Source organism: Syngnathus leptorhynchus, chromosome 14 (assembly GCF_054491065.1).
Source record: "Syngnathus leptorhynchus isolate UIUO chromosome 14, UIUO_Slep, whole genome shotgun sequence".
NCBI lineage: Eukaryota > Metazoa > Chordata > Actinopteri > Syngnathiformes > Syngnathidae > Syngnathus > Syngnathus leptorhynchus.
This window is the reverse complement of record NC_141208.1, coordinates 4,455,075-4,482,981: the sequence shown is the minus strand read 5'-3', so window position 1 is coordinate 4,482,981 and position 27,907 is coordinate 4,455,075. Positions and strand designations below refer to the sequence as shown.

At 44.9% G+C, this 27,907-nt stretch overlaps 1 protein-coding gene across 1 annotated transcript in view; it reads right to left on the bottom strand.

The window, feature by feature from the left end:
- LOC147046130 (arf-GAP with GTPase, ANK repeat and PH domain-containing protein 3-like) overlaps positions 1-9,413 on the bottom strand; it is a 46,078-nt gene extending 36,665 nt beyond the window's left edge. Inside the window, exons 1-4 of the mRNA XM_085929629.1 lie at positions 7,635-9,413; positions 4,566-4,624; positions 3,186-3,273; positions 594-679 (exon numbers count right to left, since the gene is read on the bottom strand). Coding sequence (XP_085785755.1) covers positions 594-679; positions 3,186-3,273; positions 4,566-4,624; positions 7,635-9,024 — 1,623 coding nt within the window. The 5' untranslated portion in view covers positions 9,025-9,413. The remainder of the gene's footprint in view (positions 1-593; positions 680-3,185; positions 3,274-4,565; positions 4,625-7,634) is intronic.
- Between the last annotated feature and the right edge of the window lie 18,494 nt (positions 9,414-27,907).

Here is a 27,907-nt window from a genome sequence, read left to right as displayed (position 1 = left end):
GGCTCATTGAAAAACAATTCACAGCAGACAAACTATTTCTCTTGTGCTGGATACTTCCTGTCCTCGTTATGACCTCACCAGAAGTAATAAATTATACATGGAATAAAACTGCATTTTACCACCTCACTAGCGTAATAAAGTAGGTCGCGCCACCTTCGACTGAAAAGGTTGCTGAAAGCGAAATTGTTGCGGGAGTCTCTGTAAAAAGTGCCGAGTCGAGTGGGAATCGCCATTCATCTTTTTATTATCGAGCCGGTCCTGAGGTGAGCTGGAGCTTATCCCGGCTGACTTTGGCAAGGCAGGGAGCAATCATATTCCCAATGAAAAGATTCAATGTGAAAAATGAAACCATGAGTTTGCCGGCTGCTATCTCACCTAGCATCAGGCTTCTTTTGTTATTCTTTCTTTTTACTGGCGACAATTATCTAGCTATCTCTAGGGTGTTTGGCTACAAGTTGCACGATAATCCGCCGCGACCTTTGAATGCATGAGAGGTGAAAAGAGGGGGGGGGGGGGGCAGGGAGGTAATGGTGTGTGAGCTAATGCTCTCTTTCTACATGACTGCAGCTTCTGGTTTTTGCGTAAACGCTCACCTGTAATTCTGGAGGTCCTCCTTCATCTCTGATCAGGAGGAGGTAGCTTTGCCCGTCCACCACAATTTCCTTCTTGAAGCGTCCACCTGAAGACAAATTATTATTTATTATTTTTAATCTTGTATTGTTATTTAGGTCGTTATATGCCATCAATAATCTCTTGAGAATTGGGACTGGGAGATTTCAGCAACAAAATAATAATTATTATTTGAATCAACATTTGAACTAAATTGCATTTTATTCAACGACCAGAAGTGAGTTAGTCAAAAACGACTAGGATGGCTACTGATGCTGAGTGAGGCTTTCCAACTTTGAAGCTATCTTATCGCGTTAGCTGCCATATAATTGTCACTTGTGATAAACAATGATTTAACCGATTTTTGTGTGACGTTTTATCTTGAAGGGCGTCGCCGTTGCTAGGCTGTGTCGCTCGCAGTCAGATGAGCGCACGCGTTGACGGTGACTTTGTCGCCCGAGCAGCTGCGCATTAGACATGCTAAATTGCGATTCCTCGCCCACGTAATTGGCTCCTGAGAGACCCCCGGCCGGCTTCCTGTCAAAGCACTCTCGAGGAGCTTCACTTCAACTTGCCGCCCAAACTTTTTATGAGGTCACGCCGTGTTGTTGCGTTGCGTTCCGCACAAAGACAATAAAACAAATCACACTTTTGCTCTGGAGTGGCTTTGAAACGCTATTCCAAGAATTTTCTATTATCAACTCCAAGCGGTGGGGAGTGTCACCTTCATGATCTTTTTATCTCCAGGGGGTTAATTTGTTGCTTTGTAAGCCTTTCAATTCTTGTCGGATGGCGGATATTCCTCTGAGGGTGCTCCCATTATATTTTGCCGACTTGGTACTCAATTGAAAAACATTTTAGAGTGGAGGAGCTGACAACTGAGATACGATAGTTTCAAAAGTCTGCACACCCTGTTATAGTATATGACATGCGTGTGGTTGTGTTGAGAATTAACCAATCACGTTCCTGTTCCACGCATGGAAAAATCACACAGGACTCGAATCCAAACAGTTCGTTGAGAGAAAGTTGGGCTATAAAGAAGGAGCAGAAATGTTCTCGCCTCGTGAATATATTTTGAACGCATTTGACAAAACTGAATAATATAGTCAGTTTTGATGAGGAGATGAATAAATGAAAAAAAAAAGGAGAGCCAATGTTTGCCTGCGGAAAAATTATTACATATATATATATATTTCTTTTACGACTGTGATTTTCTCGCTGCTTTCTTTATTTGAACAGACTGCGTTTGGAAATCAGAAGTTCCGCCGAGTTGGCCGGCCCTCATTAGATTGCATAACTGAGTATCGGTTCTTTCAAAAGGTTGACTCGGTTCATCTCATCCCAGCAACTAAAGCCACTTGAGTCAGTCACCCCCGGCCGGCACTTCGTCCAGCTTAGCGAAAGCCGGACACTGTCAGGCTGCTTGCTGGCTGGCTGGCTGAATGACGCTTGTGTTGCGAGCGGCTTTCTTTTCAAAGCCAAGCTTTTGACGAGTCAGACAAAGCATCGAGCAAGGGCGCCTGCCGGCTCTTGTAACGGGGATCGGAACACGGCGCACAATGAATGATTTATGGAGACACTCTGCAATGGAAGCATATACACTGCCAGACTATGGATTTTGTTACATAACCACCCAGAGGTGTCTTCTAGCTCCTTCTATGACGATGATGAGGAGGATGATGATGATGCGTTACGTGAGCGGGTCAGGTCTAACTTAAAAAAAAAAAAAGAGAGGGCTGCCGAGGTGGGCGGCACTCACAGAGAGGCTCAGACCTTGACATGCGACGGCGCTCCATCCACTGTTGCCATGGCAACACACCCCGGAGCTTGTTTCTTTCTTTTCCCACGCGCTGTATATTAAAGAACAGCCACCGTGCGGCTCTTTTTATCGGGATGATTGGAAATGTGAGCAAGATGGCTGCCAATCAGAACTGTCCAGAAGTGTTTGACTCTCTTTTGCTGCGTCGAGATGATCGAAAATACGCAATACAAATTCACCCTGCAAGCATTTCAGTCCATCTTTGAGGATGGCAAAGTGGGGCCAGAGGGCGCCGTTCTCATTACGATGGCGCTGATACGCTTGGGTTGTCATCTTCCAGTCGCCGCAATTGATTACGGAAGCGTCCTTTTCGCAAATAAATGGTTCAGGAGAGCAACATTGATGTTGTGGAAAATGATGAGGGCACACATTATGAAAAATAGACTTGGTCTACCATCAGGTTTGAAAATGGACTATCAAGTCAATCTTTTATCTGCCTATTTTTGAAAATGTGTCAGAGCCACTTTAAGCGATTGCCAAGGTACCGATCGTTGACTGAGTCACTATCATGATAGAAGCTCAAACTAAATAATACATTCAATATCAATTGTATTTGCCTTGAATAAAAAAAAAGAAATAATTCTATTTTCCTCGAAATAGATCGTGATCCACAAGTTTAGTTCTACATTTACTGATTATAAAGGGAAATGAAATTGAAAGCTATGTATTATGATTGAATTTAATGCAAGAACACTGGTTAAGAATTTTTTTTTTTTAAATCAGATTTTTTTAAATCAGAAAAAATAAAAATAATTACCTTCAGGAGATTCTTCCTGCACATAGGTCCCCGTCAAGTAGCGGTGGACTAAGGCCGACTTGCCACTGGACAGATTCCCCACAATTCCCTGCAAAACAACAGAAAGGCGAGAGAGACATGAGCTCTCCAGTTACATTTCAAATCATGGCGGCCAATGAATCACAGCGAATTGGAGGAAAAAAGGTTTAAGCCACTGCAGCATTTCATTTAGTGATTCCTTTGCAAGCCACTAGAGGGCGCCCACCTACCATTAGTAGTACACGAGCAACATTATAACAGGTCTGTCTAACTGTGACTCCGACAGCATCTCAAAAGATGGTGTCAAAGCACTACCTTTGTCCAAAGGAAGCTCCCAAACTGACCTTTACATAGTTCCCTGGCACCAGATGATGACACCAAAGTAATACTTTTGTTGAGTGCAGGAAAAATAGGCGACTTCTCCAGCAAATAACAAAGGAAAGATGACAAAAGAAAACCGAACCATGAATATCTGGTTATATTTGTTTTTTTGTATTATTTTATGTATTTAGAGATTGTGTACCTTAAATGAAAGTGTGCCGTATTGTAATTACATCTGTTTATGTTTTGCGTGTCATCATTCAGCTCTTTATCATTATCGGAGCAGGGCAGCATAATTACAGTGACAAAAAAAATGCTGCAATTAATTGCATAGCATGAAAGTTCACCTTTGTTAAATGCCGCAAAATAAAAAGCAGCTGCAGCCTGCAGGGATCATCAACGTTGAGCTCACCTCTGATCACAGTGGGATGTAAAGGAGTCTAAACATGTTTGTTTAAGGGCTACTTGGGAGAGTCACTTGTGATTGGTTGCAGGCTTTGCGGCGTTTCCTCCCACCGGGTTGAAGGACTTAAAAAAAAAAAAAAAAACAACGTTCTGGAGTGGGGGAGGACGTTAGCCAATCTGGCAAGAACAAAACGGGGCTACGACATACCTCGTCTCCATTCTCCTCCTCCTCAGATCATTAGTGGGCGCTAAAGTCAGGTATGGTTCAAATTATAAAGGCCACATGACGGGGCAATCTGCATCTGATATACCCCGGCACAACTTCAAGAGTTCTCCATACGAGTGTGTGAGCGATTTAGCCAAACATGTGGAGGCTGTGTGCTGTGAAAACAATGAGTCAACTCCGAAAGGCTACCGCCATCAGAAACGCCGCCTCAGCAATAGCCGGAATACAGTGGAACAGCAAAAAAAACCCCTACAAAATCCAATTTGGTTGAATTTGGAAGCTATTTTAATAATGGCTGTATTTTTTATTTTAACCCGGTCGGGGGTGTAAAGCGCAGCTGCCCCCCCATGAGTAATGATACTTGATTGGTTTTTATTAAGGCTCTCGGGGAGAAGACTGCTGTAACTCACCACTTTCAGTTCTGGCACAGACCGGCTCAGTGTCCATTCTTGGCTGTTGACAAAAGAGTCTAAAAGGAGAAGGATAAAAATAAAACCAGTCAATAGCAATACAAGACTCCTCACAGAGCATTTATGAAAAAATTCCATTCATAATTGGACTTTTATTAGCTAATCTGACAAAAAAATGTCCCATGTTGTTCGTCAGCTGATGCGACTGCCTTTGCACGAGTTGAGCGACAATAATGTGCAATCTGTGACAATATTACCAAAATGATTGGTTAAAAAAAAAATGAGCTGATGGTTTGTGGGTTTTTTTGGGAGCAAAAATCTCTCACCAAAAATACAAAGTTAGAATTTTAAATAGTTAGTTAGTTGGTATAACAACAGTTGTTTTAAAGATCTCCACAATTAAAGTTGAGTTGGTTAATTCTTCTCATCAAACGTTCAATTTCCTGTGTATAAAAAACATTTTTGTGTGTAAATAAGAAAATTCTTGGCGTCCTTAGAAAAAACAACGCAAACTTGGGAATATCATGGCCAAAATAAAACGTTTCAAAACTGAAGTAAACACACGACCCTGCCTACAGTCCTAAACATGTATACAATTTTCTCTTCATGTATGTAGTACACTCAAGTATCACAAGGCCTACAATTAAGTGGGCGATGTTTACGTATCAAGACTTCCCACGGCGTCTTCAAGCGGCCTCGTTCACGGGCCATGTGTATACTTTTCCTGTTTAGTGGTGTAGTTTTACGCAGCACTTTAACATCCCCCTTTATGGCTTGAACATGTCACGACATGCACAAGAAGAAGAAGAAGAAGAAGAAACCCGACCGGTTGGGTTTCAGTGAACGCCTCGTCGTTTTAAAGTGTTTCCTGTTAGTTTTGTGGACGACTGTTGATTTGTAGTATCACTGGGAAGAGATGCTCGGCGCCCTGGCAAAATACAGCACGGCCATGCATTAGAAAAAAAAAAAAAAAATGGCCTAATTGAATCCATGTGCTCCACTTACGTCACCCGTAAAGAATGAGCATCTCCAAATGACTGCCCCAGAATGCCAAATAGGGGGGTGACGAGCCCCCCGCGTTTGTGATGTCTTGACAGGACACCGCCGTCTTTGTCTAACGGAGAGCGGAAAGAGGGAAGCTTCAGCTTGTTTGCCTGCTTTTCACTTTTGCCGCTCATGTCGACTTGTTTCTAAAACGACCGGTCGGTTTCCTGGCGGATTACGCTTAAGGGAAAAAATGCAAAGCCAGCAAAAAAAAAAATGGATGTGTGGTGGTTTATTTAAGCGGGGGGACCTTGAAATTTATATTTTCCCCCCTCAAAGACTTTTCCAAACAGTGTTCCCACTTGAAATTATAGAGGGTGATTTTTTTTTTAGCTAGCAATTAGTGCTTCGGCTCAGTTGGCCATCAAATGATGTTCGCTGTTGGACCATCAGGAAAATAAAATCAGTCCGGAAGGGCACTTGTTTACTTTAGGACAAGAGTGGCTCAAACTACTAGAAAAACATCCTGTGTGTTCTTACATACTTTTTTTCCTCCCCACGATTATAACCGAGTACTTTCCCGTTCTTCTCTTCGAAGCAATTTACAGAGCGACTAGTCGTAGCCGTTATCTACGTTCTGCTGAGTGCCCAAACACCAAACCGTTATCTGCAGCGCTCCGTGATAAACACAATCAGCCCGGGCCGAGACCATGGCAAACATCTCCATAGCCGCGTCGGCGTGGTGATGACGCAGCTGGCTTCACGCTCTTAAAGCCAGCATCTCAGACAGCCATAACATGCCGGCCGGCCGGTCCGACCCGGGTTCTTCTATTTAAAAGTACAGATGGAAGAGTTTGTCGCGACAATGCAACGATTGATTGAATCAATTTGTGGAGTTCCAGGCGGACTAGCGTTTGATTTATCTTCTGCCTGCCTAAAATGGCAATTGAGCAAACTGCTGCAAAACGGGACCCAGAACGCCTATGTGTAATATTGATCTATGCTAACGCTATTGTAAAGCTATTTCTACAAAATACTGAGATAAAAAAAATAACGGTAACGGAAACCCGTGTGTGCCACTCACTCATCCATCCATCCATCCATCCATCCATCCATCCATCCATCCATCCATCCATCCATCCATCCATCCACACAACAGAGAAGCTTTGTACATCCCCAGGTGGGGGGTGGGCACCTCAAATATCTTGCAGAGCTTTGTCATCAGGTGGTCATCAGGAAGCATTTCCATTCATGTTTTGTTGTCATGGTTTAGGTTTGTTGAAGCTTTCTGCATCTAATTAGCTAGTGAGCACTTTAGGCAGGTAGCGACAGGCAGCCAGCACTGGCTCGTCTCGGCGCACCTACATTCCTGACGCCTGACTGCCTCGCACTCGGGATTAGAACGGACAATCGCGGCAGGACCCGGCCGCGTTGGCTGAGACGTCGCCCAGGTAACCGGCGACAACACAAAAGCGGCGGAGGACGAACACGCTCGACCTTAGGACGCAATTGGACTATATAACACATCATTTGCCAGGTTAAAGGTCTGCTGTGCGTAATGGTGACAGTCAATAAAAAAAAAAAAAAAAACCCAGCTGGAGTTTTTTCTGAGGTAACCATGAATAAAAGTAAAATGTTTCCACCACGGTTTCGTCACCTCAGCCTGAGATATCGCAATTTAGCTGTGCTAGCTTGCAAAAAGCAACTCTTTTAATGGACCTACTTTGGGCTTTGAAGGCCAACAGAAGATAGATCTTTGTCTGGGACATAGAAATAACCTTCATCCGCGAGCAAACAAATCGGTGAGCGCGCCGAGTCCATTCATTTTGCCGTCACGCGGTTCAAAGTTGCATAGAACGAACAGACGGAAATGCTCCCAAAAATAGACATTCCTAAAGCACTCCACATGTTTTGGAATGCCACCCAAACCCCAAACTCCCCATGTGTTTCTCATTCGCCGAAAAAAAAAAAAATGCACTTGAGACTTTCTTTACAGCAACCGGGGGGGATGGAGGAGGAGAGGGGGGGGGGGGGGGCAATGTGAATAGAACACCGAGTGTAGGAAAAAGGTCTTGCAGGTCTTACCTTGACCTTTATGAGCCTCTGTGTCTGCCAGGGTCTCTATGGCGACAGGCAGTGACTTATGATGCCTGCCTGCGTCTTTCCATTCGCATTTCTCCGGTTGTTCTTTCCTCCTGAAGCGGTTGGCTATGAGCTGCCAAATGCTGGGCTCCTCCTGAGCCGGTTTGGACAATTTGCTCGGGCACAGGGGCACCTCCATCACCTTGACCTTACCCCTGCTGCGGTAGTGGATGTACTGCACGCCCCCGTCGACAACGTGCTCGCTGGAAGACGACAGCGTTCTCCCCGTGAGGTACGAGAACGGCTGTGGAGGGGTCGGGTCGGCGGCGGCTTTGGCCCCTTCACAACCCGGGGTGGCTTTGTCCCGGGGGCGAGCCCGCCGGATGCGCATACTCAGGCTGCGTCTCAATGAGCTCAATGTGCTTTTGGGAGCATCGGCTTTGACATATTTGGAAGAGGATTTCGTGCATTTGTCACCGTCGTTCTCCTTGTTCTTATCTGGAGAGCTTCTACCAAATAACCTCCAACGAAAGGCACCTTTTAGAAAACTTCCTCCATCGTGGCTCTGCTGCCTACTTATGTCGTCGTCGTCGGAGGCCCTTTTCCTTAGCTCCAGAACTGTCATGCTAAGAGGCCTGGTCTTCCCGCTTCGGTGGCGCACCCCGGGGATCACTTGGGCAGGAACCGGGGCTCGGTGAACCACGACCGGATTGAGGCCGTCCACAACTCTCAGCTCGGCTTTCCTGCTCCTGTACAGCTGGCTGCCTTCCACCGCGCCTGTCCTTTTCAGGGAGTTTTGCTTGCACTGTTCCACCAGGACCGCGCCAGGGCCCGAAAGCATGCACACGCTCCTCGGCCTCCGTAGTCGATCCGGTTGAGGCTCACTTTGCTGCTCCGCCGGTTCCCCATACATGCTCATAGTCCTCCTGCTTGGCGGGGCCTCATCCTGACGGTACCTGCGGAGGACGGCCCGAGGTAGCGTGTGCCCTGTGACGGCGCCATGTCCGCCGAATGACAGTCCTCTGGCATGGACATTGACGTGGTACTTGTCTTGGGCGCCTGCGTCGGTGTTGTCTGAGGAGTTACCTGAGCTCTTAGAGGGATGTCTCATAAAGCCGTCACTCCTCATTTTAGCCTCCTCCTCTTCTTCCTCCTCGTTCTCCTCCACCACCACCTCTCGGCGTAGACTCCCCGCTCTCGGGGGCGGCCACTTGTCGAGGATGGCACCGTTTTCCATGATCTGGTCTCCTGGCTTGGAACCGTCCGCCAGGGCGCAGGGTGTCACCCAGCCCATTCCTAGCTCGGACACCTGGTCATCTCCCAGCGTGTCCTTTCGTGTTACAGAAATGTGGTAGGTGGTAGCATCCGTCGTTCCGCTGCTGAGGAAGAGCATGGCACTGTACAACCAAACGCTTTCACACGCTACGGACAAAGGGACTCACATGCTCTGAGGAAGTTTTGGCATTCCTCAATTTGAAGAGTAAATTCCAGTTGCAAGCATAATCCTTCACCTTTGACACGAGAGCAAACTTCAAACAAGTCGGAGCAGAGCAGAGCCTCCACCTGCATCCTTGCGTAAGCACTAAGTGTCCGAAAGAGACTTTGTTCGACTCGGTGAGAGTATAAACAAGCTGACTCAAGGAAGAAAGAAAAAAAAAAAAAATCACACAACCTCTACACAGTTTGCCAAAGTCATGACTGCTAAACTTGCAAAAAGCAACTCATCTCGCCTCTTGGGCAAGTTGCGAACTGTGAGCAGCTCTTGTTGCAAGTGCTGCAGACAAGCCCCTTTAATCTCTGAGCCGAGGGAGTGTGTGTGTCTCTGAACTTTCGAGCAGAGCCATGCAACCCCCAGGAACACATGGAAAACAAGGAGTGGAACTCACAAGGCCCTGTGGCTTTTTTTCTCAGAGCTGCTCTACTCCTTCTTCTCCAGCAGCTCTTGGAAACACGAAAAGATAAACATGGGAACTGATTGCACACATAGTGCAGGAATGCACAAATGAAAAGAAACCCATGTTTTTCTCATATGCAAAAAAAAACCACACAATGCGAGGAGGGGATATAGTTACAGGAATGTTCTCAAGCTTTCATATATCTGCAGAAGAAAGAAAAAATGCTTACAACTGCACATGTATGCACACATGTAGTTGGTGCCACTACATCGCCCACACACTGCGTGGGAAGCAAAATCGCTATTTTTGGTGGGGAGGAAATTGCGCCTTTTCTTCACAGCTTGTTTCCAGATCAGGAAATATGACATTCAACAATATGGAAGGGAAGAAAAAAAAAATCTGCACAGTAATAAGAGAGGCAACATTTGCGTCAAGCCAGCATTCGGGTTAGTGCACAGCACTGCCCCCTTGTGACCTAAAAGAGACAAGCTAATGGGATCACTGGCGAGTTAACTGAAATGTTAGCCTTTTTTCAAACTGATGACCAAATGCAGAGGGTAAAAGAAAAAAAATCGCAATCAGCCACCTCTAAAACTAAACGTTTTACTCAGAGCGGGCCATTATAATAACAGAACAATGTTGTAAACCGAGGATCCCCCATATGGGTTGATGCCAACACATAAAATCAAAAATTCACAGTGACTGCCCACACAGTTAAGTTCACTTTTGCAATTTTGGGAAATCCTCGTAGTAAATCAGACGCAAATTGCATGAGAGCAACACGGTGACATGCTGATGATGTTTGTTATCCGCTATTAAATGGAAATCCAGTTGAACCATGTGCGAACATCAAAACAACATTCCGCAAATTGTTCTTGTTGACGTTTCAACGTCATCATTTGATTGGTGAGATACTGCGGAATGAATTTTACTACAGTCAACGCTTTTGTGTGTTATCAGCAGACCAAAACATTCCGAGAGGGTTCAGGAAGTCGTCTTGGGTTTCGGTGCAAGGAGCACAGATGTATGCCGGCAAAGTTGGGTGGACAGACAAAGTATATATATATATATATTTTTTACCTGAGTCAAGGTAGTAGGGATTGGGAATGTTGAACGGCTCGTTGTCAAGCAAAGGGTCCTTTTCACTCCATTGGTGTCGATTTCGCCTTCGGCTCCCAAAGCAGAGCATCATAATCTACATCTAAATTGACCTATAATCAACATAGCCACAAAACCGGGTCGTCCGTTAGCTTCGGCATGGTACTCCTTAAATCCCGGTGCCCACGTTGGAAGGCCCGTTTTGTCCTTGGCGCTGCAGGTGTACTCAGAAGGCCCCCCACGTCATGAGAAAGCCTGATAGGATTAAAGCTAATCCACTCTTCTTCTTGTCTTGGTTTGGGTCCAGTCCAGGAAGAAAATGAGTGTAGCATTACTTGCTAGCTCCCCCTCCAAAACAAAGAGCAGAGCAGGTAACAGAGATTCTCTTGTCCACCTCTTCTGTCCTGCAGGCAAACATGTCTTCCCCCCCCCCCCACCTTGTAAGCAGGGAGAACCTTTCCAGTGGCTGGGCGGGTTTTCACCCAAACTGGACAAGCGTGTTTTTTTTTTTATTTGACGCTTCCTGAATTGACATGCGGATAGTATGTACGCAATGCGCGTGTGATTGTGCATGTTAGTCACTCATTTGTTTTTGTTTCGCCAACATGACCCACATTACTGAGGTGCCTTTACAACACCAAACGTTACATATTATCTATGCTATCGTGCGGAGAAGTATTGCAAAATTGCCGCCTGGCAATTTTCTGTCCCCGACGGCAGTTTAGTGTAAGTCTGAGAGGTTTTATGGTCCGTCACACTGCTCTCGTACAATTACAATTTATCCGTAGCAAGTTGTTGCTTCACTAAATTAGGCATTCGCACAAAACCAGGGGAAAGTTTATCATGAAAACAAAATTTCAAATTCAGTCGATACCTCAGAGAGAGATGAAGCTTTCACCATCGTGACTTCAGGTCGTTTGAGCATCATAATCTTCCGCTCGAAGCCTAAAAGCTCCTCAAACTGGCAGTAAACTGCAGTCAGGGACAGAAAAACTTCTTGCCAGTCGGCAATTACGCAACACTGCTCCAGCGAGCCTTGGCTAAAGGGAATGCTGACAAAAAACTGCCAAGCCTAAGCTGTCAAATGATGAGGCTCTCACATCTGTCTCTATGACACGTGAAACAAAACAGAAAAGAATGAAGTTTCCTTTGACCTTTGGGACAGCTGAGGTCAATACTTTTATTTATAGTAGCTCACCTTCCTCTCGCTGACGTCATGTTGGGCTTCTTTCCCCAGCAAACTAATTTGAAACAGCCAAGCATTCCTCCACAACCAGCCATCAATTCCAAATAATCGATGGACTTCTACGATGCGGCCCATTACGTGCGGCTGTGCAATCCAATACAATCCACAATAAAGAGCTATAACAAATCGCACACGTGACAGATAGCGGCGTGCCCCCGTCGATGCAAATAAGCAGACGCCACGTGCTGCAAACGGCGCTGTCTGGCAGATTGTTTTTGTGACGTGCCCAAGCCACGTAATCGAGAGCACTACGAGAACATGAGTCACGGAGCAGAATGTGATCACGCATGGGCTTCCTGTGTTTGACAGCCGCCACATCCAACGCAAGGTGTCGCTTCTCCTTCTTGACCAATATGCACTCCACCATATGCTCTCAGATTGTGGCCCGGGCTACTCGAAAATATGACTTTGCGCATTGCTAGTTGTATTCAAATGATAATTGTTTAAAGTATTATAAAACCACATTGATGCTATTTGTTAGCCCATGTATGGCGTTTCACATTAGCATTATGCTAGTGGACATTATAAAACCACATCGATGCTATTTGTTAGCCCATGTATGGTGTTTCACATTAGCATTATGCTAGTGGACATAAAAGGAGACGTCAAGTCAAAAAATGTCTTTACGATATTTTCTATGCGCCCCCACTCATCGAAATACGACATTCTAATTAATATTGTGGAATATGAATTCGGAGGGAAAATACAGCTCTTTTCAGAGGGCGGCCATTTTGCATTTGTTTACTATGTGCCAAACTGCTGTTTGTTGTGAATTTACTTGAGAACACATACACAGCCTACATCATTCATAACTCGATTTTAGTTCTCAAGTCAAAGGGAAACAAAGAATAGGCTGAATGACGGCTTGGATTTCGAAAAACTCAAAAGTGGGGTCAGATGTATCTCAAGGCTGTATGTCGTTGCTCCCATTGTTAATATTTTATTATAGCTGTTACGTGATACAGTGAAATGAATAATAACTATATGAAAATGTTATTTATTGCGTCAATAGAAAACCCACATATAAATCCATAGCCTGCATTATATAGGCACAACAAATGGTACTCGCTAGGTGCTATGTCGGACCAACAAAACACACCCTCACTCCGTTGTTATTGTTGTCACGCTTCCAATTTAGCCTCGCACAAACACCAGAGAGAAAATCAATGTGTCTGCAGGTCCACAAGCGAAAGGAAAATGGTTCGGGGAGGGCCGTCGAGAGTCGGAGAGTGACATCAGCACGGCCGTCAGAGGCAGCCGGCGGCCTCCAATCATAAGCGACAACTCCCAATGGCCTGGCTTGAATTGTTATAGGCAATCTAATGAGTTCCAATATAGGAGCTGGAGCATATGAAAAAATAATAAATTCACCCTCGTAAACAAAATGTCGATTGGCACAGTCAATGTGGTTGTAATTTTCAGTTGCATAATGTCTGTTTAATTTTGTTTTTGTCAGTGGAGACTTCACCCTAAAATGTTTTGCTCCAAATTAATGAGCTCAATGTTTTTTTTTTTAAGTAACAGATCAACAAGAACAGTAAGAACTTTGATCTTATTAATTATCCTTCGAGAAACGCTTAAAATGTCTTTTCTATTTATTACAGCGCAATGATTCAGTGGCAAATGAAACTAATCGTGAAATTGTTCATTCCGCAATTATTTTAGAAGTCTTTGTAGTTCATGATTTGTGTTTTTGTTTTACAAATTCTGCATAGAAAAAGGCGACAGAGGAACCTAATGTTCCTGTGTCTAATGATCGCCAGATTTTATCAAGCTAAGTCACATGTACATAAAAAAAATGTCATGGCGCAACAGCAACGAAAAAAGTGGATACGTCATCTAGTGGTAGGGAATCGAATTAGTCTTATTGTCACTATATGTCACTGGCATAAATAGTTGAACTACAATGAATTGTTTGCAGTGAAAACATCATTTTGTGACCAATCAAACAAATTTCGGCACACCGCAGTGGCCCCCTTTTTTTTTTATCTGAAAAGTGTACCTAATAATATGACTGGAGACTGCATCATAACTCTGCAAGTCTAATTTCCCGTGAAAGCCCCTCATTAAAACACGTCAAGGTGACACGCTGGCAGACGCAAACACGCATGGCGCAACTCCTACGCGGGATCAATATCGCGTCTATCAAAAAACCAATTATGCGCGCTGTTGCGTAATCATACTTTTTTGCCAACGGAAGTAATTGAACATTTTTGTTTGAACCCATAAACATGACTCATTTACTTTCATTTACGCTCTTGACAGCGTTGCCTGTATACCTGCTGAGTGATGGCGACACAACTGAGGCGCTCGCTGGGTGGGGGGGGAAACGTAAATGAGCAACATGTCAAAATATGCTTTAAATATTTATAGCGTAGGGATAATTTATGACACGTAATTAGAAGTGTAGGCAGCCGTGTGGGACTTTTCACTTTATTTGCCACCGCTCGAATCTCTGTAGCATAAATAAGCTTTATCAAGTGGAACCTCTGAAGTCAAACGCCCCAAAAGAAGTACAATAGTGTTGTTTTACTGTACAGCACTTAGATTTTTTATTTCTTTTTATTTTATATACATGTGTGGGAATGTTATTGTTGTCCAAGGCAAAACGAGATTTAAGAAAAAGGCTATGATTATTATTTTTTTCTCTCCACAGTGAGAATTAATATAGACTTATTTGCAAGTCCATCCGCACAGGCACGCATAAAGGAAATGCAGAAAAGCGAATTACATTTGCCCCCCCTCCCCTCGCCCACGCCAGACAATTACATATAACCAGCCAATTTGCCAGAAGATATCAATCTAGCCAGGCCCATTTTCACCTTGCCCTTTGTCTGCAACAACAGCCATTTCACGTCTGCGAATGAATAAGTCAGCAGTAGGGAGAAGGCCGCAGACAGCCGGCAAAGTTTATGTTAATGACGCTCGCACTAGTGCCGTTGGTGCGTGGGCGGTCGGCGAGGAGAGCTTTTTAAAATTCAGCTGCGCCAGCGACGGGAATACATCACCGTTATTCCACTGCGGAGAAAATGATAGGTTGCAGGACATCTGTGGGAGGCCTGGGAGTAGGTTGGGGGGGGGGGTGATTTGGAGAGGCCAATTCAAATGATTCTACGATTCGGTTTGTATAGCGCGTACGTGCGAGACAATGCATTAAAATGAATGCGAGCTGGAGGCAGTGATGGAGTGTTTGGACGGCGAGGAAGTCGATTAGCATGTTTGACAGACCCAGAGAAGGCAAAAGGCAACTTCCTCTGAGAGAACACAACCTAAATGCGACGGCACATTACGGATTTGCACCTGCAGCTGGCCAAGCGTGATGATTGCAACTGGATGGGGGGCAATTTTCCTGCGCGCAACCAAACGGAAGGCCGGCGTACATTTCGATAAGTGGCAAAGCGCTGGGGAGTCGCCGACAGAAAAGCTGAAATAAGTGGATGAGGCTGGATTGTTTCTCCAGGAAGTGTTGTGTGCATGTGTGTGTGTGTGTGTGTGTGTGTGTGTGTGTGTGTGTGTGTGTGTGTGTGTGTGTGTGTGTGTGTGTGTGTGTGTGTGTGTTGGGGGGTGGCAAGTACACGCATACCGATAAGACTGGTCAACAAGTATTTACTAAATCGAATTTTTATTTTTCAGTTTTATTGGTGCCAGGTGGTACCACACTGCCTCTTACAGGTCAATCTTGGTACTGCAACTTAAATCTTGTTTCGAAAAAGAGAGCTGTGATTATCTGTGAAACTTAAGTTATGCCTGGGTATAGATGTGGTGTGCTTTCTTTTATCATCTTTAAGAGCGGTATATGCAGACAATTTTTTTCCTCATCGTGTGCGGGGGGGGGGCGTGATTTTAAAAAATCGTCTGCGTGTACCCCGCTTTCATTTACGCTCGCTTCTAGAGCGCCGCCTTCTGCAACTCGCTATCTAAAACCTGCTCCGATGCGACAGCTTTGAAGCGCTATTGCTTTGTTTAATCGTTGTGATAATGTCAAAGCAAGCAGCAAGAGCGAAGATATTTTTGGCAGCGCCACACAGAGAAAGAGTGAGGAAGCAGAACCCGGGCCTGCTTTGATTCCGAGCGCACCGGTTACACCCATAATTTCCCGTAATAGCTGAGTTGTCGAGCGCTTGCGATCATACAAGGGTGGGGAACAATGTTGTAAGGCGCACCTAAAAACCTAAAATTTTCTCAAAAGCCGACAGTGCACCTTATAGTCCGGTGCGCCTTATGTATGGACCAAATCCCTAAATTTAAACTAGCCCGAAGCATTGTGTCATGAAATCAATCATAAGTGGCCCGCTGAAGACTATGAATCATGAATCAAAAAGACTATGGATCATTATGTTGTGATTATAAAGTAATTTGTTGCATCTGAAGTCTAAATAAAGAAGATAAAATGGAGAATGATTTGATTTGGATTAAAAATCTGACATGATGCATTAATGGTGTGTTTTATAGTCCTTATATAAGGACAGAGTTTTAAAATGGGCCATTCATTGAAGGTGTGCCTTATAGTCTGGTGCGCCTTATAGTCCAGAAAATACGGTACTATACTAATAACAATACTATAAAAATGCATTGTCCGGGTTTTACAATAAGGTCATTTCTAAATTTGGTTCAAAGCAGCCGTTAAGATCAAAATGATCTTCAACGCTCACCACAACTCTCCAACATGTCCCTCCTCAAATGCCGCTAATTGCTCTCATCAATCATACCCGCTTGAAGCTTGATGGACTTGCCGCGAAACATATGTGGGTTTTTTTTAATGTTCCCGCTCATGTGGCAAGCCAAATTCAACTGGCCAACCTCCATTTTTTATATTCCCTAACAACAACCTGCAATATGTCACGCACCATCTGGATGCACGGAGCATTATTATTATTCTGCCGCCGTCCAGCTGTAAACAGACGTGGAGAGTTAAAACAAACCCCCAAAAACTACTCTCACAGTCACACAGGTAGGCGGCTAACCGCGAGCGGCAACGTATGGCTAACCGGCTAATGAACAAATAAGCTGTATCTGCCTGCTGATGTGTGTGAAAGTTTATTTCCCCTCGGTTATAAACTTTGAGTAGTTTTCAGCGAGGCACGGCAGCTTTAGCACATTTTATACACGAGGCATCTCAATGTGCCTTTGGAGGAACGCTAGCTTGCATTTTTATCTTGCTATCGTCATCATGAAGCAATCAGGGTACCTGCATCTTAATCAACCTTCATTCTTCTGCCTAATGACAACATTAGAGCAACATTGTCCATTTTTTTCCATCTCGCACCTGGAATAAGTGAATCTATTTTATACATGTATAGAAATCAGTCAAAAACGAATGGTTTAGAAAAAGTTGATTGGCTATCAAATCCATTAAGAGCCAATCAGATCAACAAAACTAGAAATGAATGGCTGTCGATGAGGAGGTGGGGATAAAAAACACTTATGTATATTTCTGTTATGTATTTTGTATGTCCATTTTTTTTTAATGTTTTAATATGATGTGAAATGCAATCTTCTCCAGGTACCAAACAAATATTTGATTCCACATTTTTGTTCACTTAAACATAGATGTACAAGTACATGCTAATGTATTACGTAGACGTACAATCTATAAATTGACTGACAACCAAAGCTGTTGGTAAACAGTCTGTGTTTCTTCCAAGGACCCAAAATAGCGTGGCATTATGGCACAAGTGTAATTTCCTCCTGTGCTCATGCTGAGACAACAAACAAGCCAGCAGAACGCCCCCCCCCCCACATCTCCTTCATGAGAAAAAAGTCCGCAGAAAACACAAATTCAAAGAATTTTTGGGCTGCAAGACATCACTCTCAACCCGTACGTGGTTTTCAAATTCGAAAAAGACATTTAGCAAGCTGGCTCTTTGGACAGCCTGTGATTTTGGGCAAAGCAAGTGATGCCTGTCGGGTTACGCAATAATCAGCCCATAACAGCGATGCAGTAACAATTCAATAGGGGACAAATCATGTGGTGTACCCCCCCCCCCCCCCCTTAAACCGGCTTGTTTGAGTCAGATGCTTCTGACAAATGTTGCTCCTGTGTGAAATAGCTTCGCTGGAGCATTAGTTCCACAGGTGACTGACATTTAGCTTCGCTTCACGCTAAATGACATCGACTAAATTAGGCAGGGAGTGATTTTGGCATGCCGCAAAAATAAAGAGCGGCAGCAGACGGGTAAACACGTCGCAGACGGCGTAGGCTTAAAATAAGTCTATATTTAAAATTTAAAAAAAAAGAAAATTATAATCATGCTTGGTTGCCAGCACAAAAAGGTCACGCCGCAGCATCGGTACGCTCGATCAGAGCGAGTCGATCGGAGGAGCTTATTTGCGGCTAAGTCGATGAACGTGTGGGGGGGGGGGGGCGGCTGTATCCTCCTTCACGACAGCTTCATTTATCAGCTTCCGTGTGGACTTTTAAAGCACTTTTCTGGGAATGATAGAGGCTTGTACAAAAAGACGTGCATTCAGAAAGCAAAGCCTCATTAGAAAGCATGAAATGGCAAATTAAATGTGCAAGGTTGCCTCGGTTTGAGTTACTACGGCGACCGCATCACATGAATATGAATGTATCTAAGCCTGATGTTGGATGGAGACGGTTCTGGGATTTTGTTTACCTGCCCGCTCGGTTTATTAGAAGCTATGGCTGTGGCGGGGCTTTTTTCTCTCTATTTGGATTTGACAATGAATACGATCAATTTCAGTGATGTCATATCAACGTCTCGTTGGAAGATTTAAAAAAAAAAAAAAATCACTAAATTGAACTTAATGGCCATTTAATGAGTAAAAGCAAAAAGCAGCAAGTGCAGTCTATAACTTATTAGAGAGTTCACCTAAGCGTAAGTATGCGGACTATGTTGAATTTTATGATTCAACATTAGAAGCCCATTGAGATTTCAAGTGGCACAATCTCGTATAGCTGCTCCGCATGCAAAGTTTGAAGCCATTGATCCACCCGACTACAATGCCAAACACTAACAAACAGCGAGCAGAGAATGCTCCGTACTCTCTTGAGCCTCCACATGCCACAGGCGGCATAATGAGCCGAGAAAAGAATCCCGGAGTGACTGGTAAGCAGCAACGAAAAAAAAAAAATTATTAGCTGCAATGCATCGCTATTGTTGGATTGTGTTAATTGGTGCGGTTATTTTGGTGAGAACGTTTAAGCGAATGAAGGTGGTGAACATTTTTGGAGCTTTGTATTCTGGAGACCTTTTGGAGAATTGGATTTTTTTTTTTTTAAACGTGTGCCATTTTGCAGGATTTTGACCTTGAATTTAAGCGATGGAGAGTGTGTGTGTGTGTGTGTGGGGGGGGGGGGGGCATAGTGAACCTCTTTGACTTTTAATGGCGCACCCCTGACCTAGACAAACCCCCACGTTCCACGTCTCACTCTTGCAGGTCCGACTCTTTAAAAACGACACCATTTCAGATAAATGCCACTTCAAAAGCTGCTCTGATGCGCCACACACTCATCTGCACCCACAACCTTCTAGCTGGGAAGAAGATTCTATTATGTGAGCCTCTGTTGCGTAATCCTGCATGATGAATAACTGCGTGCACACAAGACAAGATTGATGAAATGCAGGGGAAGACCCCCGCTGCACCCCTCCCCCCCCAAAATAAACCGCAACCACACACAGCCTGATCATTTGGAGGAGAGCGGAATTAGTCTTCAATAACCATTTTGGAGAAATTCACCTTTGGAGGTTCAGCAATGGTTTGAGGTCACGTGTGACCACGAGCCACTCGGCTACCTTCACGCATTATTTCTAGTGGACTGTCAGGAAGTTGCAGCAGGTGCACGAGTACGGCGCCACCCGCTGAAAGGTGCTACAGTCCGGCGCGCCGCCACCTGAGACCTGACACAAACACAATCAGAATGTGTTTCCTTCTTAGGCAAGGTCAACGTTGAAGGAGGGGGGGGGGGGTTAAAAAAAGGTAAAACTGCAAATTGAGCGCTGTTTTACTCTCAGTCTGATGTGTGTGGGTGTTGTCCAGGCTGGCCGATGACACTACAGTGACAGCTGTGGGACAGCAGACGTCCGTCACGCTTTTTTTTTTTTTTTTGGCCACTGAAGCCTCTTTTGTGTACTTGTGGCGAGTGTGGCTCAGACGGGCGGATAAAGATTGCGCGAATGACAATAAGGACAGATGGTGGTCGTGCATAAAGACATTTCAAAAGTGAATATCTTTGAGGGCATGTGAGAGCTACGCCTCACGCCGTTTGAATGACAAGTAGGACTTGAAATCTAAAAAAAAAAAATGAAAGTAACCACCATTTCATTTGCAACACCAGTGAGATGCAACACAAGAGTTTTTTGATTACAACGCTTACTTTTTGAATTAGAATCAACAAACATTAGCATTGGAAAATCGAAAGCCCCTTAAAATTGCGGTCGAGAAACAAGCCACTTTTTTTTTTTTCCTTTTATGATCAAACGGCGTCAGGAACACGGAGCCCGGCAAAGACTCGCTTTTCAAGTCGCCGACAGGAAGTGTGAAACTGTCACATCCGAGCTAATCAATGCAAACACAGAAAGGCATAATACAAATGACAGGTTTCTTTTTCCTATTTCAGTTTGTACGCTCAACATTTATGCTAGCAGTTAGCGTGTCTGGCTCACAGTTCTGAGGTTCTTCATTTTTTTCGTTTGGGCAAGCTGTCTTGAAAACAAACAAAAGCCTGAAAGGGTGACGGCACTATTATAGAAAATGAAATGTTTACTACATGAATATTGTTGGTGGAATGAAAACAGCAATGTTGAAAAGATATCATCAAGTCAACAATGATGTTTGGGGCCTGTCTGGTAATGTTGGAGAAACTCTGGACTGTATATCTGGATGGTAATTTCCTGCTGTTCCAACGGCACATTAACTTCTCGTGTAGTGTGGTGTAAAAGAGATAAATACATGTTTGCTCACGAATCACTTGACAGATAAGCGGCTGCTCTCGGGATTTGGCCCCGGCTTCCCGCTTCCTTGACAAGCGCGGATTTTGGGATTGCGGAGGAGCTGCGGGGGAGATGACCGCTAGTAAACTCTCCCTCCATGTGACGAAAAAAAAAGGGATTGTTAATTACACTCTTCACATGTAAATGGGTGGTCGGCACTCGGCTATCCACCGACCCTGACGGGTCAACAATGAGTCACGCTGCTATGGAGCTGAAGCCTGGAGAAGTGCAAAAAGCTCACACACACACACACACACACACACACACACACGCATGTATGCAAATTTCTCTGCTGCCTTAAGAGTCAATGGACATAGCTAAAGCTAATAATGTCCAATGCAAAAGATCATCAGTTGTCACAGTGGTACACAACTTTATTATTGTGGTTGCAATGGTGGCATGATTAAAGTCATGGTAACACAAAATATTAGAAACACATACAATTAGGCAAAAATTATTCGGTTTTATGTACTATATTCATTTTCCTATTCATGCATGGATTTGGTATGTGTTGCGCAATTTAGACTTGAAAATATTTTGTCCAGCCATGAGGTTTAAAAAAGAAAAAAAATTGCCTACCTAAAAGAATTTATTTTTGGGGAGAAACGTACAACAGTATGTCTTTTGGTGTACTAAAATGTCCCCTGATAAGGATGCCCTCTAACTTGACACATATCAAGGGAACCACGATGGCACACGCCCGCAGCTGCAGAATGTAAACAAAGCGCTAATCTGACTTTAGCCGACCGGCGAGCACCGTCTCGCTTCGATAAACGAAAAGTGGATTTGAGCAAATTCAGACATAAGCCCCGTGTGTGTGTACCACATAAAGACAAGGTCAACACGACCGATACTCCATCTACTGTATCGCGCTCAGAGCAAATTCTGGATTATGTGACACGTGTTAGAACATTTTGCAATCATTTGTAAATAACAGGGCAAATTTCAGCCACACAAAAATATTGTGTGTAGCGTATGCTGTAATTCTTCAATTCATTCTTGTCATTTTGATCAAATGTCGTCACAGACATGAAAGTAAAACTTCTGCAAAGTGAAACAAAATGAGTGTAGTTTAAGCCTGTAGTAACGGAATACTGCCAGAGGGAGTCGCCGTTGGTGCAGGAGAATTACATTGCAATATATGGGGCCATGTCAGTATGCATTTCAGGTACTCTAAGTAGGGCTGTTAATACAGGAGATCCTTAAAGTAGGGCAAATTCTCTTTGTGAAAGGAGGTGGAAAAACAATCCATATGTTTGGATCTTAATCTAGGTGATTATCAACAAATAAATACCACAGTCTGCATTCGCTTATGGACTTTCTGGAACCCGCGTGTGCGTGAGGAGAGGAGGCTGCAAGACGGATATTACATAAGAAGCTCATCAGTGGGGTAGTGGCCCACGCACTCCGCATCCTCGGTGGGATATCTCTCTCTCTCTCTCTCTCTCTCTGCTCGTCGGCCTTTTTTTTTCGCTGGGTGTAAAGAACAAAATGGCCGAAGTGACTCGTCGCCAAAGGGAAGCAGTAAATTTATGTGAGTGGTTTGCCCGTTCGAAAGTTGCGACTCTGTGCAACTCAATCCAAATGTGATTTATTATCGTGTCTGACCACAACCTGCCTTGGAAGAGCACGTATGTATGTGCGGTCATGTAAAAACCACAAGGTAGTTGACCTTTAACGCGGCCCCCGCAGGTGTTGGCTACACTTTACATCGATACACACGCGGACAGAGAATCCCTCTTTGCAAATATGAATCCTGTTGCTTCTGCAAACTAGCATTTGTATCAACAGTTTAAAAGGTGATTCTATTTTCACCTAGCTAAGGCCCTCGGGCTATTTTCTGGGATTTCAGATGACGAATTGCGTGGATTACAGGCTAGCCAAAGCCAGCCGTCGCATCGGGACAAAATGTGGCCCAAGGGGCAGAGTGGCAGTCAGCTAAAAAGCAGTTTGACCTCTGGATCCCTTCACTGACTGTGTCGAAGTGTCCTTGAGCCACAAAGTGGAACCGGCGTTATTCCAGATGATTGGTGCGGGATGTCCAAACATGACAAATGCTTGGTGGACACAAATCGTGGCAGAAAAACTTGAAAAAATGCAGAATACTTGTAAGATAAGACGATGAAGCCGGTTAGGGCAGCACATCATATCATAACCGCTGAGATACCACTCAGGGATGAGAAATGACAAAAAGTGCAATGCGTAAAAAAAATTGCACACAAAAAAAAAGACGGGAACAGGAGTTCAGACCAATATTCCCCTACAAAAAGATTCTGCTTTAGATATGGTTAAGTTATTCCGCGTTAGCTTCTGAGCAAGCAATCTGGGCGTGGGGGAGTGAAACGTGACATCAATGTCAAAAGGTAAGCAGAGCTGCAAAGATTAGGATTTTAGCACAGAGTAGTTTAGTTTCAATAAATGTCAACATTTTCATGTAATTAAAAGAAATTCAACTATATGTATTGCTACAGTGTCTTTAAATCATATTTATTACACTTTTTGGAATAAAACCTCGCTACCGCTACTAGCATAAATATCAGCAGGCATAATGATTTTTGAGATTTCGCAGTCATATCAGAGCTTTTAAGTGGCTCAAATCGAAGATCGGCAGGAGCATTTTAGCATTTTGCTTTATTGTGTCTTCCTGTAATCTTTTCACAAGCTGCTGTGGCGGCAGCCCTGCTCAAAAGAGCACGGGAGCGTGTGCTCTCCCGCTGTCGCACATTGTTGCGACCGGTCCGGTTCTCCTCTCCCAACAGATGGAGGCAAGGTCGGCCGGGTCATTGCCACGCGGCCGCGTGGCGATCCGCTGCCTCCGCTCGCACGCGGCCCACAAAGCCCCCTTCGGCTCGCCACCCACTCGCCCGGTCCAATTCCACCAGGCAGAGCGGTTGCCGAGGCAACCCGCAGCGAAATCCTCGCGTGGCTGTTTGATGCGTCAAGACAAATGTTTTCCGGTTTGATTTTAGGGGGAGCGTTCAAAAGTGCGTCGTTTGACGGGGGTGGGGGTGATAAAAGTGCGCCAAGTCGCGAGCTCTGACAAGAGGATCCAATTACAGCGAGGCGTCAAGAAGCGAGAGGAACCATCACACAAGGCGAGTATCTTCACTTTTACTTCGGGGAGATCTTCTCGTGCCAGTCGCACATTTGTTGGGGAAGAAACGTGTCGCGCACACTCTGACACGAGAGGAGCACTCAAACAATCATTTACTGTTATTTTCCATTAAGCGCGAGAGTCTCGGTATCCTGAAGCTTGGATGAGTAACAGCACTCATCAGCCATATTGCAATCTATCTAAAGTGGATATCCAAAGTCTACACACCCCTGTTCAAATCCAGGGCTTTTGTGAGATAAGAAAAAAATGGGACCAATATCACTTCAAAACGTTTTTTTCCACCATTTATATGGAGAGCTGTGCAATTGATATTTTGTTGGAGAGGGGAAATTGGAAATGAAATAACAGCTGGAATAACGTGGCTACATAAGTGTGCACCCCCCTGGTAACTGAGATGTGGCTGTGATCTGAATGAATTACAATTTTTTTTCACTACGAGCAAGCTTGAGTGCCACTATCTAAAATCTATTTGCACAAACAAATTAAAGTTTTGATGTTCTGGGAACCTTTTGCTGGCTTATTTCTTGTCCTTTGGCAGAAACAAAATTCCACGATGACGTAAAATGAAATGAAAACTCGACTACCCCAATCTGCTCCATTTGTCTTGACTATTTCCGATCAAAATTCTCAATCAGCTATTTTGAATATATCCCAAACACCTACTTCCATGGCGCTGAAGCACCGAGTAGAACAATGAAGTAAAAAAAAAGAAGTTTGGAGAAGAAGTCTATTGTTTTGGCTGTCAAGAAAGGAAAGCGCCATTTAGTTGAGCACAGCTGCCGTCGCATCCACCAGCGCCCGACCGTCTGTCAAAGAAAGGGGGCGAGACGCGCGCCGCCAACCACAACGGCGCACAAATGTGAACGCACGCGGCGCGGCTGGATGCCGACAGCGGGCTCATCAGTGTCACCGCCGCCGAGCCCCTCGCCGCACCAATCGCAGCGGGAGGGCAGGGAGACGGCCGGAAATGCAGAAACAAAGACTTTGCTGGACGTGAACGAGAAAACTTTTTTTTTTCCAAAATAGATCACTAAACTCAAACGCCACACATGCTCGGGAACAACAAAGGAACATCTCATTGGAGCCGGCCTGTGTTTCCATGGCTATTGCTTTATTCCTCGTCTGTTAACGTAACAGAGCGCTGCTGTCATGCTCGGCGCAGCCGCCCACGTTCACCCGCGCCAAGCGCCAGTGAAAGGAGAGCCGGGAAGGGATGGAAGGATGGAGAAATGGAAGGGGGGGGGCGGAAGAAGATAAAACCTTACTTTTTGCGGCAAGAGACTGACAACCCGTACTGCCGTTTTCCCCCAGCGAATGTGTGCGCATAAATCAGAGAGCCACAAATGAGTCTTGCTTGGCACCGTGAAAATCTCATTTTTTAGCTAATCCCGCCGACACTTGATCTGATGCGAGTTTGCTCGACGTCCCCCAAATGTCGTCTTACCCAGGAGCTCTCGGCTCATCTTTTACCGCCGACTTTGCAGACTTTGTATATGCAGTGTCACTCAGACATGTTCTTACCGCTAACGTCGGTCGTGTGACGTGGTGCGGATGAAATAAAAAAAAGTCAGGGGGGGGGGGAGAATACAGCGGTCTGCTGATCAACGCTGGAGTTGACCCACATTACTGCGGTGGAAAATACATCCAAGCGGGGATGAGCTTCTCATCGTGAAGTAATTTAGAGAGGGGGGGGGGGGGGGGGAATATTTGGCAATCCTTCCTAAAGGTCTTTGCTGCTACAGTATGCGGTCATTTGAGGTGGAAGCAAAGCCACGAGCAAGAAGATAATCACATGTATTGGCAGGAGAAAGTGACCCAAAATGATTTGTCTCCATTCCATCCGTCTTACCAGAGGCACAGTAACATCATTTTTTTCGGGGGGGGGGGGGTCGAAGGGCTAATATAGGTAGAGCGAGGTTTTGCTTTCTACCTTCTCACTCATGGCGCCAATTAACAAAACGGTCTCGAATCACCACGACAAGAGGGTCGAAGCTAAACAACATCTGCAGCGGCGGCCATTATGAGTTCCGAGAATAGCCGAGTTGATAAAGAGGTGTCAGGCTACACAAAGTAAAGTGCAGAGCGAGCACGCGGACGTCCGCCTCGGTGTGTCTTTGGGCTCATTATTTTCACAGCCAGGTATTAAAACAAGGTGCGCTCTCATTTGCTTGGAGAAAAGAGGCCGACGTCTCGTTTAGTACTCTCTCAAGGTGAGAGCTCGAGTCCAATCAAACCCGAAATCTTGCATTGGAAAAAAATCTACCGTAAGCGCTTTAAACGGAGTTGATCGGGTTTATGACGCTGCAAATTATCGACTCGGCTAACGTTTAAAAAATAAGTCAATCCCAAACAAGAGAAATGACTTTGGTTATTTGCGAGCCATCTTAACTGATGCTTCCTGTGACTAATCCAAGCTCGGGAGATTTGTTCTCACGGCCATGTCGCGCCTGCCAAATGAGCTGGATGTGGTCTTGTTGAGAGGCAGGGGTGACCTACGTCAGCACTGTCGGCCTACGTCCGACCCCGCTGTGTGCCGGGTCAAAGGACGGACAACCGTGAACTGCAAAAAGGCCCTTTTTTTTCCCCCCCCGCCCCCATCCTCCAGGATTTTCCTTCCCTTTGCCCGAGCCTGGCGCTGCACCAGTATGATTCTGCTGCCGGGCCAGACCCTGGCATCCTCTCCAGATGGTAGAAAACGGCGGGATGAGGAGAGAGATTAGGAGGAGAGTGATGACTGCTTCCTGACAACACATCCGGTGGCTTAGTTCTACTAGGATGTTACAGCCCAAGGAAAGACAGGATCTTCGCCCTGTCTGTGCGTTTTTTTTTGCTACGTATTCAGAAAAGCGATTGCGTCCAGAGGACATGGACTGTAATTGAGAATGAGGATGAAAAAAAAAAAAGATTGAGTTGCAGAAACAAGCCAACGCAGGACTGATAGAAAGAAAGCACATCACAGCGAATTTTACAGTGATGCTTTGAAAGCTAAAAGCCTAGCATGGAAAAAGTTGCAGTATTTTCTCAAGGCTTTGGGAAGCCTTTCAAGAGGATGCTCCAGCCAAGGCTCTGCCGTGTGGCACGGGAGGAATGCAATCGGAGACCTTGCGTGGACTCGTTGATGACATTTTTTTTGATGCGCTTCCATGATTGACTTTGGGGTAAATGAATGATTGAGTTCTTTTCCGTTTTAATGCAGTGGGAGAAGAAACAAAAAAAAAAGACAGTTTGGAAACAAGACTGATCTTAGTCTGTTTCTGATCTTACCTACTGCAAATAGAAAGCTATAGATCCAAGCCAACATGGCAGGGTGCCATGTTTTTTTTTTTTTTAATGGCCTTCAACAGTCATTACTGGGGGAAAAAAAAGGAATAAAGCTGAGGATTACAAAAGTCTCCCATTGTCAGATGATGCGCCTTCATTTCTTAACCCTATTACACACCATACAACACCTGATGTTACCAAAAAAAAAAAAAACCCGTTGAAAATCTCTGAAAAGGCCATCTGAGTCGCGTTGTGCTTTGATCAGAACAGCCGCATTACGATTCGCCTTCAAGGTAAATGAGCCAATTTTCTCCCTAAACGTCGCTGCTGGAAAAACTACAAACAAAATTGGACATGATGTGACTGACTATTGGCAACCGTGGCCTGTAGTGAACCCGTGTTTCCCCCCCCCCCCCCAAAGGTTTCATTGACGTGGCTGAGGAGAGACTATGAATAACAGTAGCCAGTCATCGCTTACGACAGATGCATTCATTACTCATCATTCATTTCTACGGCAACGGGATTCGGCAATTTCTCAACGTGAGTGTATCCCGCACAGGAATCCGCCATTGCAGCGGGGTCCAATTACAAATTCATTTATCACATGGCTGACTCAGCGAGAGAAGCCCGATTGGGCAAATTGAGAGGTGGGGGGGTGGGGGGAGCTGTTAGGATGACATCCGTAATTTGGGATGCTCTCCGGAAGC